We start from the raw sequence: 17181 nt of genomic DNA, 5'->3' as shown, positions 1-17181 counted from the left end.
CTAAACATCAATACTCCTGAAGGTCCTGCCATTTACTTCCTACCTTTCCCTTACATTTGACATCCCAAAGTGCTACACCTCAGACTTGTCTAGATTAACCTACAGCTGCCTTTCTCCGCACATATCTCCAACTGATCTAACTTCTCTATATTCCTTGACATCCTTCATCGCTATCTACAACTTCAGCAGTTTTTTTGTGTGCTGCAAAGTTAAAGTACTTTTTCGTCCAAGTCGTATATATATATATATATGAGGTCTCAGCACTAATCCTTGCACCACTCAAGGCCTGATGCCACTCACAAACTGGATGAAAACCCCCCTTAAGCTACACTTGGGCAGCTTACAATGCGACAATATGAGCATTGAATTCTCCAATTTTAGTTTACAAACTCCTCAAGCCCCCCCCTTTTCTTCATGCTGCCTCATCCGGATGTTCATCCATTATCCCGCCCCCTCCTTCCCCTTCCACCTATATCCCTTCCCGTCTTCACATTTCACTCCTCTCCATATCTTACAGCCTTTAATCTTCCTTTCATCTCTAGCCTTTGTCCACCCATCTGCCAATCAACACCACCCCCCTCACCTGTATCCACATATCACTTGCCAGATTTTGTCCTGTCCCAACTCTTCCTGCTTTCTGCCCCTATATTACAATTAGTCTTAAGAAGGGTCCTGATTTGAAAAGTCATCTATCCATGCCTTCTAGAAATTCAACTTGAACCATTGAGTTACTGTGACTCTAAAGGGCTTGTCCCACTTGGCGATTTTTTCGGCGACTGCCGGGTCATATCAGTGTTGCCAAAAGATTTTGAATATTTCAAAATCCAGCGACGACCAAAAAAATGTTGCGACACTTGAAAAAACACCGTGCATCATACGTCATCACGCCGCGTCACCGCCACACATTTTTGGTTGACCTGATACGCCAGTCAATGCCGGCAGTCGCCGAAATAAATCGCCAAGTGGGACAGGCCAATTAGTGCAGCACACTGGCACAGTGGCAGAGTTGCTGTATTACAGCGCCAGAGACAGGTTCAATCCTGCCTATGGGTGCTGTCTGTACGGAGTTTGCACCTTCTCCCTGTGACCACATAGGTTTTCTCCGGGTGCTCCGGTTTCCACCCACAATCCAAAGACATGCAGGTTTATAGGTTAATTGGCCTCTGTAAAATTGTTCGTACTGTGTAGGATAGAATTAGTGTATGGGATGATTGTTGGTTGGCGCAGACTTGGTGGGCCAATGGGTCTGTTTCTAGGCTGTATCTCTAAACTAAACTGCTGTTGAGATAGTTTATGTATATCTGATAAGCTTACAAAACTCCCTAAACTCTGGAACACAGCAGAATGGAATGAGACAAATGCTACGTTTCAATGTGAGAAAGGAGGGAAAGAAACTGAACTAGAGAAGTGTGGACCAATTAGCTAGACATCAGCAAAAAAAATGCTGGAATGCATGATTAAGGACACAGTATCAGACTACTTAGAAAATATTATGATTTAGCATGAAGAGAAAGTTGTATTTAATAATTTTAATAGTTATTTATAATATTTAATTAGCAAGGCTGATCATGGAAATACAGTATTGAATCCGGATTTTTAAAAGATGTTTGATAAGGTCACATGCCAAACAAAGATAACATTAATATCAAATAAATATTATTCATAGAATATAAAACATTTAGCCACACCTGGAGTATTGTGCAAAGTTTTCTTCACAATGTACTGCAGGAGATAGAAACATAGAAACATAGAAATTAGGTGCAGGAGTAGGCCATTCAGCCCTTCGAGCCTGCACCGCCATTCAATATGATCATGGCTGATCATCCAACTCAGTTGATGGTTTGGTCTGGAAAGGGTGCAAAGGAGATTCACTGGATAGAATTATCTGAATCGTTTGTGTTTACATTTCTTTGGAGGAAGGAGGCGGACGGGGAATCGGATAGAGGAATACGGGGGCATGGGTTGGAGAGATAGTAAGAAATATTTCCCCTTAGCAGAGGCGTCTATAACTAAGGGGCATAGGTGTAAGATAAGAGGCGGGAATTTTAGAGATTTCAGGAAGATATTTTTTACCCAGATAAATTATGGAGCATTGCCCTCGGAGATGGGGGTAGCAGGTACTCCCAAAACATTTAAGTAATTAGACGAGCACCTGAAATCCCATGGCATAGAGGCATAGAGGGCAGGGCACTAGAAAATTGGGATTATAAAAGATAGGTTCTTGATGGTCAATGTGGGCATAGTGGACTGAAAGGCCTATTTCCATGCTGTTTAATTGTGTGATTCTTTGACCCTTTGTACAAAAAAAATCTCATGAGATCGAGGATGATTTTAGTATGGACTCTGGATTAGGTTAGGAACAGAAAACAGACCATAAGAATAAATGGGTTATTTCCAGGTTGGCAAACTGTCACTAATGAATTGCCACAGGAGATCAGTATTAGGCTCTCACAATTTATAGATTAGACTCAGCCAAAGGGACTGAGTATAATATTTTAAGATGGCTAAAGCTACAAAGCCAAGTGGTAAAATGGGTTAAACGAGACTGCAAAACATGTAGATTTTAACTGTGGAGACAAGGAAATAGCAGGTGAGTATTATCTTGGAAATCAGAACACAAGCATACAATAAAGTACAAGCAGAAGTTGGCCACTAAGCCCCTCAAGCCCTCCCTGCCATTCAATATAATCATCGCTGATCTATACTCTTCTGTAGCCTCAACTTCTTTTCTGTGCCAATTCCCCATAACTCTCTATCCCTCTTTATTTCTAATACTTACCTTTCACCTTGAATATATCGAAAGATCTGGCCTCCACCACTCTCAACTGCATAGAATTCTTCAATAGAGTTTTAGTTTAGTTTAGTTTAGAGATACAGTGTGGAAACAGGTCTTTCCGCCCACCAAGTCAGCACTGCCCAATGATCACCCAGCAGCCAATTATAGGAGCCAATTAACCTACAAACCTACACGTCTTTGGAATAAGTGGAGCACCCAGAGTAAATCCACGTGGTCACATGGAGAATGAACAAACTCTGTACAGACAGCATCCGTGGTCAAGATTGAACCCGGGTTTCTGGCGTTGAGAGGCAGCAATTCTACCGCTGCACCAATAAGTCGATTCACGAGGATCTGACATTGTGGCCACAGGTTCTATACACCTCAGTTTTAAATGACTGCTCCCAAAACGTTGACACACTTTCACTGGTGGATACAAACAAACTCTATTTTAGCCCCTATAGGATCTTAAGGGGCTGCTTGTTCTTACCCAAGGATCTATCCAAACAACTTTTAATTGTTGGAATTATATTTACCTCCTCTGGCAGGTCATTCCAGATATTCTCTACCCTCTTTGTGAAGAACATACCCCTCAGTTATGCTTTCAATTTCTCCCCTTTCACATTAAACCCCTGCACTGTAGATGGAAACTCCTACCTGGGGGAAAAAAGGTTAACCATTCATTCTATCTACACCCCTCAGAATGTTATAAGCATCTATAAGGTCCATGCCTCACACTTGTCAGGATTAAATTCCATCTGCCACATCTCCGCTCAACTATCCAGCTTCTATGCTGCATTAAATCTCTAGCCCACCTTCTGTGTTACCTTTGACTCCACTAATTTTGTGGTTGTCAGCAAACATGCTAATTAAACCACCTACATTCTGACCTACATTCTCAACCAAGTCACTTCTATGCAAGCAAATTATACTATATATGAGTACAATTAAATCATGACAACATGACAACGAGTACAAAAAGAAAATAGAAACAGAATTCAGAATATTGTGTTATAGCTGCACAGAAAATATAGATTTAAAAAACTGCAAGACCCACAGGAGGGTATATTGTGAGATTGAGAATACATCCTTAGCATATGAGAGGTCCATTCAAGTCAGATAACAGCAGAGAAGAAGCTGTCCTTGATTCCAGCTTTTGTATTTTCTGCCCAACTGGAAAGGGGAGAAGAGGGTGTGAGTGGTCCTGATTATGTTGGCTGCTTTCCCAAGACAGCATGATGTGTCGATGGAGGTGATGGGGGTTACGGCTGGTTTGTGTGATGGACTGGGCTGCATCAAAAACTCTGCAATTTCTTACACTCTTGGGCAAAACAGCATCCTGAAAGGATGCTTTCTACATATGTAGAAATTGATAAGAATTATTAGAGTCTTATGAAATTTCATAAGTCTACTGAGGAAATGGAAGCATTGATGTGCTTTCTTGGTTATAGGGTCAATGTGAACCGAGACAAATTGAGTCTGAGTTTGAGTCGTTTATTTGAGCTGTTGTTTTGCGGGGGCTCCGGAAAAACAGGTCACCAACCTGTGACCTGCGAGCTCTCGACGATGTCATCCACTGAGCCCGCCAGAACGCCGCCACAACTCCAAGTCAGGACGGCGCTGGAACGACGGAACGCCGCCATTAGGCCTCAGCTCAGACGGAGACGGAGACGGGGGACACAACAAGAAAAAGTCGCATCCCCCCCGAAGGAAAAGACTAAAACCATGTTTGCCCCCCACACACATACACAACCTAATAAAATAAATTTAACTTACTTCAACTAAAACAGACAAAAGAAAACAACAACAAAAAAGAAAAAACAGACGGACTGCAGGCGAGCCGCAGCTGCCAGGCAGTGCCTCCACTTCCAGACGATATAAAGCCAGTAAAGTCCAATTAAAGAACGTCTGAGGGTCTCCAATGAGGTAGGTAGTAGTTCGGGACTGCTCTCTAGTTGTTGGTAGAATGGTTCAGTTGCCTGATAACAGCTGGGAAGAAACCGTCCCTGAATCTGGAGATGTTCATTTTCACGCTTCTATACCCTTTGTCCAATGGGACAGGGGAGAAGAGGGAGTGGCCAGGGTGCGACTCACCCTTGCTTGTGCTGGTGGCCTTGCCGAGGCAGCATGAGGTATTAATTGAGTCAATGGAAAGGAGGTTGGTTTGTGTGATGGTCTGGGTTGCGTTCACAATTCTCTGCAATTTCTTGAGGTCTTGGAAATTGCAAAGAATTGATGGTGATATTTCCCACAAGGAATTTTAATCTCTCAACCGTCTCCACTTTAGCACCATTGATGTAGACTAGGGCATGTACTCCATCTTGCTTCCTGAAGTCAATGACTCGCAATATTTTTCCACAAAGGATAGATGGTGCGGCAATATCCAGCTGACTTGCACATTGAATGGCAGTAGTGCCAACCTCATCTTTTACAACAGCAGGGACAGGAAGAACCTCAGCAGGTAATGACACTTGGTGCCCACGTGCTGTGGCTCTACACACAGCATGATGCAGCATGCCAATTTTTTTTAGACATCTAAGAAATTAATAATACTAATGGGTTTTCTTGATCACTGCATCGATGTGAAGGGACCATGTTAAGTTGGCAATGATATAGATTCCGGGAAACTTGAAGCTGTTAACCATTTCTATAACAGGTCTGTTGATGAGTATAGAGTTGTATTTGTCCCTTGCTCTATGACCATTTAACCTTCCAGATTTCAAAATAGTCAAGAGTCAAGAGTGTTTTATTGTCATATGTTCCAGATAGAACAATGAAATTCTTACTTGCTGCACCACAACAGAATATGTAAACATAGTACACTGTAAACAATATGATAAACGAGATATGGGAAGAAAACAAAATAATTGAGCCTAAATCCTGCAACGTCCACCCCACCAGCACCGTGAATGCTCCAGGACTGATGTGGTTCAAGAAGATAGCTCAGAACCAACCTCTCTTGGGCAATTAGGGATGGGTAACAAATGTCGGCTTTACCAGCAATGCCAGATTTCAAAAAATGAATACATTGGAAAAATACAGTCACCAGAAAGACTGAGAAGATTTTAGGATTATGTAAATTACACTGTTGCTGCTGGAAACATCTGGTCCTATATCACCAGTCACTTAACTCTCAACATTAACTTACAGTAGTAGGTTTACGAAAAGCTTCTGGGCTCCCAGGTTTAGGGTATATGCGGTGCAATAGATCTTCTGGAGGCTGCATGCTCACTGCAGAATTTCAATCTGTATCTCTGTTAAAGTATCTAGAAAACAAAAATTCATCAATCAATTTTTAGAGTTTGCTCCATTCCCATCCCTCGAACAGCATGGAACATTCACACACATAATCCACTTTGCAAAGAAAATGGGCAACAGGTCGTGTTTGAAAATAATAAAGGCAAACACCCACATTCTCATCTAGGTTTTTTATCATTAATATTCTCATTCTCCCAGTGTTTCTCTTATTTCATTCACAACCCTTGGTTGCAGTTTATCCCCATGGTCACTCCGGTTTTACTCTCTGAAAGACATCTAGAATTTCACTGTTCCATTCCCAGTGCATATGGCAAACACTCTTGACCCCTTTCCCCCGCATTCCCTGCAGCTTATCAAGCTTCTTTTATTTCCTTCCCAGTTCTGCCAAAAGGTCTTTGATCTGAAACATTAACTGTTTCTCTTCTCATAGTTACAGCCTGATCTGCTGAGGATTTTCCACATTTTCTGTTTATATCATATGTAATGCGTGCTTCTGTGTGTGTGTGCACATAACTATGTGTGTGAATGTACAGTATGTGAAGAGGTGCATGCATGTTTGTATAGGTGGTGGTGTACTTCTGTGTGCCTGGTTTTATTTACTCATAGACAGAATGTGGGCATGGCTGACAAGGGAAAAATGAATTGCCCTCAGTAAGGTGAACCTCTGCATCTAGTGCCCTCCATAATGTTTGGGACAAAGACCCATCATTTATTTATTTGCCTCTGTACTCAACAATTTGAGATTTATAATATAAAAAATCACATGCAGTTAAAGGGCACATTATCAGATTTTATTAAAGGCCATTTTTATACATTTTGGTTTCACCATGTAGAAATAAGAGCTGTGTTTACACATAGTCCTCCCATTTCAGGGTTCCATAATGTTTGGGACACATGGCTTCATGGGTGTTTAGAATTGCTCAGATTCAGATTCAGATTCAGATTCAATTTTAATTGTCATTGTCAGTGTACAGTACAGAGACAACGAAATGCATTTAGCATCTCCCTTGAAGAGCGACATAGCAAACGATTTGAATTAAAAAAAAAGAATAAGTGTCCGGGGGGGGTGATTGGCAGTCACCGAGGTACGTTGTTTAGTAGAGTGACAGCCACCGGAAAGATGCTGTTCCTCGACGTGCTGGTTCGGCAACGGAGAGACCTGTAGCGCCTCCCGGATGGTAGGAGGGTAAATAGTCCATGGTTGGGGTGAGAGCAGTCCTTGGCGATGCTGAGCGCCCTCCGCAGACAGCGCTTGCTTTGGACAGACTCAATGGAGGGGAGCGTGGAATGATGTAAATACAGGGGCTAAGTGCAAACATAGAAAAGTCGTTGAGGAAATTGCCGCAGTGGAGTAGGCCCATTCGGCCTTCGATGCAGGTGGCTTTAAGGCAAGGGGGACAACTGCTTCAGCAAGTGACAGGTTGAAGATGTCAGTCCATACCCCTGTCAGCTGCGCAGCACAGGCACTGACTCACGCGCCCGGGGCAAGATGCAAACCAGGGCCAGCAGCCTTAATAGGATTAGTTCTACTCAGTGCCAAGACGTACAAGTCGCAGGGGGTTTCTGTGAAAAAGGTTTTGATCGGCAGGTAGCACAGCCTTGATGGCTGTCTCTAGATTGTCCCTGTCGAAGCGGCCATAGAAATAATTAAGCTCCTCAAGGAAGGAGGCGTCGCTGGATGTGGGGGTGATGTTGGGAGGGTCTGTAGTCCGTGATGGCCTGGATGCCTTGCCACATGCGTCGGGGGTCGAGTTGTGTTGAAGTGCTCCTCAAACAGATCCTGAGCTTATGGCAGGCGTGTTCAATGCACAGCAAGACAAGATCCCAGCACATAGTGCTATTCAACAAGTCTTTCCATCTACCTTTGGAAACAGTTTATTGTTGTTTATCAACGTGAGGACCCAAGTGAGTGCCAATGAAATGCTGAAATAAAACGTGATGGGACTAGCTCCCAAAAAAGCATACTGTTAGAGGTGGCTGCCAAACCTTAGGCTTACCAAAATCAACTGTTTGGAACATCATTAAAAAGAAGGAGAGCACTGGTGAACGTACTAATTGCAATGAGACTGACAGGCAATGAAGACCTTCACAGCTGATGACAGAAGATAATAAAGAAAAAAACCCAAACACCTGTCCGACAGATCAGAAACACTCTTCGAGAGTCGGGTGTGGATTTGTCAATGACCACTGTCCACAGAAGACTTCATGATCGTAAATACAGAGGCTAAGCTGCAAACATAGAAACATAGAAACATAGAAATTAGGTGCAGGAGTAGGCCATTCGGCCCTTCGAGCCTGCACCGCCATTCAATATGATCATGGCTGATCATCCAACTCAGTATCCCGTACCTGCCTTCTCTCCATACCCCCTGATCCCCTTAGCCACAAGGGCCACATCTAACTCCCTCTTAAATATAGCAAGATGCAAACCACTGGTTAGCCGCATAAATAGGATGGCCAGGTTACAGATTGCCAAGAAGTATTTAAAAGAGCAAGCACATTTCTAGAAAAAAAGGTTTTGTGGGCAGATGAGAAGAAGATTAACTTATATCAGAGTGATGGCAAGAGAAAAATATGGAGAAGAGAAGGAACTGCCCAAGATCCAAAGCATACCACCTCATCTATCAAACATGGTGGTGGGGGTGTTTTGGCCTGGGCATGTATGGCTGCTGAAGGAACTGGCTTACGTATCTTCATTGATGATACGACTGCTGGTGGTAGTAGCATAATGAATTCTGAAGTGTATGGACACATCCTATCTGCTCAAGTTCAAACAGATGCCTCAAAACCCATTGGCTGGCGGTTCATTCTACAGCAAGACAATGATCCCAAACATACTGCTAAAGCAACAAAGGAGTTTTTCAAAGCTAAAAACTGGTCAGTTCTTGAGTGGCCAAGTCAATCAGCCGATCTGAACCCAATTGAGCATGCCTTTTATATGCTGAAGAGAAAACTGAAGGGGACTAGCCCCCAAAACAAGCATAAGCTAAAGGTGGCTGCAATATAGGCCTGGCAGAGCATCACCAGAGAACTTTATGTCTTTTTGTATATATTTTTAAGTTAGGAACAAAAGGACTTGAAAGTGGATATTTCTGCCCTCCTGCTTCTCTTGATTTTCTATATTGCACAGTCGTAGGTTTGAAAATTGCTGTCAATGAAGTCTGGGATAATAATTGTTGCCCACTTTTTAGATGCTGGAAGAAGCTGCTAGTGAAAGAATTTGGAGTGGTGGGTGAAAATGCAACATATAGGAATGAACAAAACTACTCAGCAAATTAGCTTCCACAGTCCTCTTGGTAGTAGTAGATGAGATTCCAATCAAGCTGGATGGTATTAATGGGCTGGGCTGCCCTTATCCAGGCTCGCAGGTTCCTATCTTTCCCCTCTCTCCTCTCACCCACTAATCCCATCTCACACTAATTGATTGAGCACCCATATAAAAACACATTTTGAAAGTTCCTAACTCAAAATAATTATTTGCTTAAAACCACCAAGACCTCATTCTCACTTCCTCATTTCTCCCTCTGCCAATTATTCCAAGAACCTGCTGCAGATATTGTTTGACGCCAGGACGAACAGCCCAATGTGCACATTCTGTTTATTTTAATATACTGTACATGGAACTACCCCAATTCAGCCTCCTCCCCAATCATCTCCTCCTACCCTACCAAGGGAAAATTCCCTGATGTTTCACATTTGTTCTGTTTTAGTAACAGTGTCAGTTGTGGCTCAGATAGTACTCCCTCCCCTGCATACCCTCCATCTATGTTATATGATTTTATATAATTGGAGATGTAACAACTGATCCATAGGTAACTCAGTAAGCCAACAGGCAGACGGTGATGACCATTCGAAGGAGGGAAAGGATTATTTGACTGAATAACCTTTGGCATTTACAAATATTGCCACGTCAAAAGCAATTAGTCAGGGTAGCTACTCAGAATCTTTCATGCAATATGCGTTCCCTGGAAATTTCGATATCAACATGAAAAGGGAGAATTAAGCCAGCTGGGCACTACAGAACCCAAGTGCACAAGGGTTGCTTTGGTAGTCCTTTGGGTTTCAATAGCCCACTCTGCAATAGCTGTGTGGATTCCAAAAGCTCTTTATCCATAACAAAAAGCCACAGTAAGATTAAATTAGTATTAACTAACCAAATCTTATTTGTGATGATATTCAGATAACATATGGCTTTACATAGGAAAAGGGGCTGTGTAGAGGTCAATTGATTTATATATCAAAAAGGGCTTCAAAAGTCCAGCATCTGTTCAATGCCTTTATTCATTAAACTTTCAAAATATCAGCTGTACCATTTTAAGAGGAAGACAGATTATACAGTACCTGAAAAAAACAGTGTAATGCTTTAAAAAAAAGTCAGTCTGAGAATTAAACTCTTTCCTTGTTTGATGACACAAGAGACTGCAGATGCTAGAATTTGGACAAGAAAGAGAAAACTAGATGAACTCAGTGGGCCAAGCAGCAACTGCAGAGGCTAAGGGTTTAAATCTGCATTTTAGGTAGTGACCTTGCAACTTCCCTCACAGTTCATTTATTGAACTCATTCTCTCACTGACTGAAGGTTAATGTATCTAGGGTGTAATGCACAACACCCAAAAGTTACTGCAAACCCCTCTTCTGTAACTTCTTCCACAGAGAGGACCAAGAATATCACTGCTGCAAGAATGGCATGTCACTAATTTTTCCAGGTTTGAATGTATTTCCCATCATCTTGGTTCCTGGTGGAACAAGAAACGAATTGAGAACCCAACATCAGTGCACCACTATAGCTTACATTAGGTTTAGGTTTATTATTGCAATGCGGACCAAGTGGGTTATGGGGAGAAGGCAGGAGTATGGGTTAGGAGGGAGAGATAGATCAGCCCTGATTGAATGGCAGAGTAGACCTGTTGGGCCGAATGACTCAATCCTGCTCCTATCACTTATGAAACCTTATGAAAGCTTTTGTTTGCATGCTATCCAATTAAATCTGGTAATATTATTCATAGATACAATCAAGCCATACTCAAGTACACAAGGTAGAGTAATGAGAAAGATACAGAGTGCAGAATAAGCATAGTTCTCAGCATAGAATTTCCAGAGAAAAAATTCAATGTCCACAATGGGGTAAGTTGAAAATTGACAGTACCCTAATGGAAGGACAGTTCAGAAGTCTGAAAACAGAGAGGAAGAAGCTATTCCTGTGACTGGTGGTATGTGCTTTCTAACTTATTTATCTTCTGCCCGATGGGAGTTGGAAGGGGAAAGAATAACCCGGGTGGGAAAGGTCCTCGATTATGCTGGCTGCTATCCTAAGGGAGGGCGAAGTGTAGATGGGGTCAATGGTTGGGAATCTGGTCTGTGTAATGGACTGAGCTACATCGATAACTCTCTGAAATGTTGGGGTTTTTTTTGGCAGAGCTGTTCTCAAACTAAACTATAATGCAACCCAACAGTATGCTTTCCACAGTGCATCAGTAGAAGTTTGTAGGAGTCATTGGAGAAAGTATGCTTTACTGAAATTTTGTGTGCTTTACTGAAATTTTGAAGAGGTCACTGGATGACACAGTGGCGCAGTGGTAAAGTTACTTCCTCTCAGCGCCAGAGACCCGGGTTCGAACCCGACTATTGTATATTCTGTCTGTGACCGCATGGTGCTCGGGTTTCCTCCCACTGTTAAGGTCTATTTCTTAAAACAAACAACTCACAATAAGTTAGATAAACCAACACAAGCTTTACTGATCATTTAGCCGGCGAGAGTGTTAGGGAATACAAAGTCAAGTATGCAGCAGATACGTAACCCCCCCTAGGCCACCACTCTAATGAATGAAGACATCCAACATCTTTTATAGTGTTTTGTAAATGTAGTCACATGTTTATACAGCAATGACGTCTAACACAAATAAATAAGAGGCTCTAACCATTCAAAGCATTCTTATCACTGACACAATACTTCTCATGCTATGGTTATATCGATCACAAACTTTAGTTACAAAACCACCAAACAACAGGAAGTTAGTCAAAGGTCTATCATCTGCAGTACCTTCTTAAACAATGTAAGGATCTTTATCAATTACCCACAGACATTTCTGTTTACAGAGACTTCCAACTTTTCAGGAAGCACATCCTCTCTCTCCAGAACCTTCTCGGGAATGACATCCTCTCCCACCATTGTCAATATCTTTTGCTTGGACACAACAGGAAGCAGCTTGGATGCAGGTTGAATGCTGGCCTCTAATTTCCTGATCACCCAGCTCTTCTACAGCACATAATCACAAAGCCCAGTTTACTCAAAACCCAAAGAAGTAAAATTAATCTTTACTTAATAAAATACATAAAATATTTCCTTATGATATTATCACCACATTCCAAAGAGGTACAGGTTTGTAGGTTAATTGGCTTTGGTAAATTGCCCCTAAAGTGTACGATAGTGTAAGTGTACGAGGTACAGGCTTGCAGGCTTGAGTTATAGGGGGAGGTTGGATAGCAATGGACAGTTTTCTTTGGAGCACAAGAGGCCGAGTGGTGAGATTAATTTAGTGTACAAGATCACAAGCAGCATGGATAAAATGGACATTCACAGTCTTTTTCCCAGGCTTAGAGGTCATTGGATTTAGGTGAGAGGGGAGGGATATAAGACAGGCCTTTCCACCCAGGCCTACATCTGGAATGAGCTGCCAGAGAAAGTTATAAAAGCGGTACAATTGCAACTTTTAAAAGACAGTAGACTAAATGGGACCCGTTGGCCCCCAACGCAATATTCGACTATTCACCCGTTCCTCCAATGCAACCCGTTCCCGCAAAGCAATATTTCACCACTAACCCATTACCACCAGCTGCGCAGGCACGGCTCATTTCCCTTCATCCCCAGCACTCCCTCCCCCTCCTCTTCTTTCCCCACTCCTCCTCCCCTCCCCCACACCCTCCCTCACCTCTCCCTTTCCTTTCCCCTACCTTCAGTCACTCCCTCTCTCCCTCCATAACCCCTCTCCACTCCCAACCTCCCTCGTCTCCCTCTATCTGTTTAAATAGAATTAAACAACAATCCTCTCCTCGTCCCCTTCCCACACCCTCCCTCTCCTTACAACAATGTAACAAATCTCTCATTGCACTGGGAGTCCGTCTTTGTTAACATTGTAACATTGCAACACTGCTGACGGGCAATTTATGTAAATGAGATCTCATTGTGACGTGATAGATACCAACTGCCACTGCAACTTCGTGATTTTTTCTCAAACTGGATATTGTAAAGTAAAAAGTTTTAATAACTTATAAAATATAACATCAATCTGAACAAAACTTGATTAAAACACACAAGACAATTGTAAGATGGTCCAAAAAGTAAGCACTATCGTGTACCATTTTGGCATAGTTCTGGGAGCGAGCGCATGGGCATGCAGACATGCACGCAGACATAATCACAAACAAGATGAGAGTTTTAGTAATATCTATCTATACTAATACTAAAATTCTTATCTTGGTGCGCCTGGAGCAGAGGAGAATGGTGAGTAAGGTGGCAAATAAATCCTAGCGATATAGGGTACCGTTTTTGCGCAAATTTAAAATTAACGCAAACTGGAAGAGGGCAAGATGAGAGTTTTAGTAATAGTGCTAGACCAAGTGCAGACCTGTTGGGTCTGTTCCCCCAACGTGTGGTTGGGGGGGGGGGGGGGGGATGGGGCGGCATGCAGCGTCACACACACTCTAACTACCCCCCCCCCCCCGCACTCACGCTAATTACCCCCCTTGATATTATGTTAATATTATTAATTTGCTCCTTTTACCCCATAACCACCCTATCTACTAATGCATAGCCCCCAACTTGCAGTCACATCTAGAGAGGGGGGAGGGCGGGGGTAGAGAGTGAGGGGGGAAAGGTGGGGAGGAGGGGAGAAGAGAGAGAGAGGGGAGGTGAGGAGAGGTGGGGTGCAGGGAGGGGGGGAGAGGTGGAGGGAAGAGGGTAGGGGGGAGGGAGGGGAGGGGGTTTTAGTGGAGGAGGGGAGGGTGGGGGAAGGGATGGAGGGGAGGAGGGGAGAGAGAGAGAGAGAGAGAGAGGGGGGGGGGAGAGAGGGGGGGGGGAGAGAGAGAGAGGGGGAGAGAGGGGGGGGGGGAGAGGGGGGGGGGAGAGGGGGGGGAGAGGGGGAGAGAGAGGGGAGTGTGCTGAGAGGGGGGGTGAGATGAGGGGAGGGGAAGAGGTGGGGGAGGCAGGGTAGAGGGAGGGGGAGGGGGGGTGGAAGGAAAGGAGGTAGGGGTGTGTGGAGGGGAGGGGGGGTTTAGGGGAGGGACGGTGGGGGAGGGGATGGAGGGGAGGAAAAAGAGGGGGAGAGAGAGGAGAGAGGGGGGAGTAGGGGAGGGGAGAGGGGGAGGGGGGGGGGGAGGGGGGGAGGGGAGTGGGGGGTGGGGAGGAGGGAGGGGGAGAGGGGAGGGGGGGGGAGAGGAGGGGGGGAGAGAGAGGGGGGGAGGAGGGGGAGGAGAGGGGGGGAGGAGGGGGGGAGAGAGCGGGAGGGAGAGGAGGGGGGAGAGGAGAGGGGGGGGGAGAGGAGAGGGGGGAGAGGAGAGGGGGGAGAGGAGGGGGGGAGAGGAGAGGGGGGGAGAGGGGGGGGGGGGAGGAGAGGGGGGGGAGAGGGGGGGGAGGAGAGGGGGAGGAGAGGGGGGAGGAGAGGGGGGGGGAGAGGCGGGGGGGGGGGGGGAGAGGAAAGGGGGAGAGGAAAGGAGAATGGGGAATTTTGTAAAAACATTAATATCTCTGTCATCTTTCATCGACAGGAAAAATCCTCGGCACACATACGGCGGAGGGGGGCTCTGAGCAAGGTGGCCAAAAATGACGGCCGTAGCTGGCGGCGTTCTCTCGGAAATCACAGCACAGATGGCCAAAACCGGTCAAGAACAGACTTTTAGTTATAGATAGATAGTTAGTTAGATAGTTAGATAGTTAGATAGTTAGATAGATAGATAGATAGATAGATAGATAGATAGATAGATAGATAGATAGATAGATAGATAGATAGATAGATAGATAGATAGAAGATTTGGACAAATCTATGGTTAGTACAGATTTAGAAGGCTACTACAGGCCGAATGCAGCCAAATGTGACTAACCTAATATGCCTAATTGGTTGGCATGGACAAGATGGGCCAAAGGGCCGGTTTCTATGCTGCATAGTTCTATGACAGTAATGGAGAGTTAAGGACCTGTCCCACTTGGCCGTCATTTACGCGACAGACCGGTAGTAACTGCCGTGCGTCAGTCGCGCGCGTTATCATGCGTCCGCTCAGCCGTCTGAAGCGTGTGACGTCATTTGAGGATAGACACAAAATGCAGAAGGACCTCTGCAGATCAGGCAGCATCCCTTGCAAACAAGGATAGGTGATGTTTTGTGTCAGGGCTTTCTTACAAAGTATTTTGTGTCTTCACAAGAGCTACAACACTTGTCCTTACACTTCCTCGCTAATCATTCATTGACACAAACAACCTTTCCAAGTGAAGAAAAAATTCACATGCACCACCTCATCCATCACATCCGGTGTTACATTCTACATCAGTGATATTTGATCATCGAATTGTAGAGCTGTCCGTAATGACCATCACAAGCCTCTGGTTGCACATCATATCTATATTACTAAAACTCTGATCTTGACCACTTTTGGCCCACTGTGCTGCAATTTGCGACAGAACGCCGCCACGTACGGCCATCATTTTTGGCCACCTCGCTCAGAGCCCCCCTCCACCTTAAAGGAGCAGAGGATTTTTCCAAACGATGACAAATCAGAGAGATATTAATGTTAAAATAAAAATCACCATTCTCTCTGCTGCCCCTGCTGGAGGGAGGGGGAGAGACTATACAACCAGGAAGTGGTGTGCCTCACTCAGTCTCTTCAATATGGATGAAGCCAAGGGTCATGTCTCTCTGAGCGATGAATAACACTGAACAAATGTCTACATAACTGTGAGTCCCCTTAATGTGGTTTGAAAATGAAAATATGGTTTGTTTGAAGTAGAAAGGCACTGCCTGCAAATGGTTATTTGGGTGCTTTGGCTTGAAGTTAAAAGGCATTACTTACTGCAAATGGTGGCTTGGGTGCTTTGGCTTGAAATTGAAATGCACTACTTACTGCAAATGGTGGCTTGGGAGCTATGGCTTGAAGCCTGCAAATGGTTATTTGTGTGCTTTGGCTTGAAGTTAAAAGGCACTACTTACTGCAAATGGTGGCTTGGGAGCTATGGCTTGAAGTTGAAAGGCACTTCTTACTGCAAATGGTGGCTTGGGTGTGGCTTGAAATTGAAAGGCACTACTTACTGCAAATGGTGGCAAGAAGTTGAAAGGCACTACTTACTGCAAATGGTGGCAAGAAGTTGAAAGGCACTACTTACTGCAAATGATGGCTTGGGAGCTTTGGCTTGGAGTTGAAAGGCACTATTACTGTAAATGGTGGCTTGGTTGCTTTGGCTTGAAGTTGAAAGGCACTACTTACTGCAAATGGTGGCTTGGGTGTGGCTTGAAGTTGAAAGACACCACTTACTGCAAATGGTGGCATGAAGTTGAAAGGCACTACTTCCTGCAAATGATGGCTTGGGTGCAATGGCTTGAAGTTGAAAGGCATTACTTACTGCAAATGGGGCGTGGGTGCATTGGCTTGAAGTTGAAAGGCACTACTTACTGCAAATGGTGGCTTGGGAGCTTTGGCGTGAAGTTGAAAGCCACTACTTACTGCAAATGGTGGCTTGGGAGCTTTGGCTTGAATTTGAAAGGCACTACTTACTGCAAATGGTGGTTTGGGAGCTTTGGCTTGAAGTAGTAAAGGCACTACTTACTGCAAATGGTGCCTTGGGAGCTTTGGTTTGAAGTTGAAAGGCACTACTTACTGCAAATGATGGCTTGGGAACTTGGGCTTGAAGTTGAAAGGCACTACTTACTGCAAATGGTGGCCTGGGAGCTTTGACTTGAAGTTGAAAGGCACCTCTTACTGCTAATGGTGGCTTGGGTGTGGCTTGAAGTTGAAAGGCACTACTTACTGCAAATGGTGGCTTGGATGCAATGGCTTGAAGTTGAAAGGTATTACTTACTGCAAATGGTGGCATGGGTGCATTGGCTTGAAGTTGAAAGGCATTACTTACTGCAAATGGCAGCATGAAGTTGAAAGGCACTACT

At 44.3% G+C, this 17181-nt stretch overlaps 1 protein-coding gene across 1 annotated transcript in view; it reads right to left on the bottom strand.

Annotated features, from left to right (window-relative positions):
* LOC129697686 (dynein axonemal heavy chain 6-like) overlaps positions 1-17181 on the bottom strand; it is a 415092-nt gene that overhangs the window by 369295 nt on the left and 28616 nt on the right. Inside the window, exon 2 of the mRNA XM_055636395.1 lies at positions 5925-6042. Within this exon, the coding sequence (XP_055492370.1) occupies positions 5925-6002 (78 nt within the window). The 5' untranslated portion in view covers positions 6003-6042. The remainder of the gene's footprint in view (positions 1-5924; positions 6043-17181) is intronic.

The sequence above is a fragment of the Leucoraja erinacea genome, chromosome 5, assembly GCF_028641065.1.
Source record: "Leucoraja erinacea ecotype New England chromosome 5, Leri_hhj_1, whole genome shotgun sequence".
NCBI classification, from domain to species: Eukaryota; Metazoa; Chordata; class Chondrichthyes; order Rajiformes; family Rajidae; genus Leucoraja; species Leucoraja erinaceus.
Note: the sequence above shows the minus strand (reverse complement) of the source record. Positions and strands in the feature narration are given on the sequence as shown.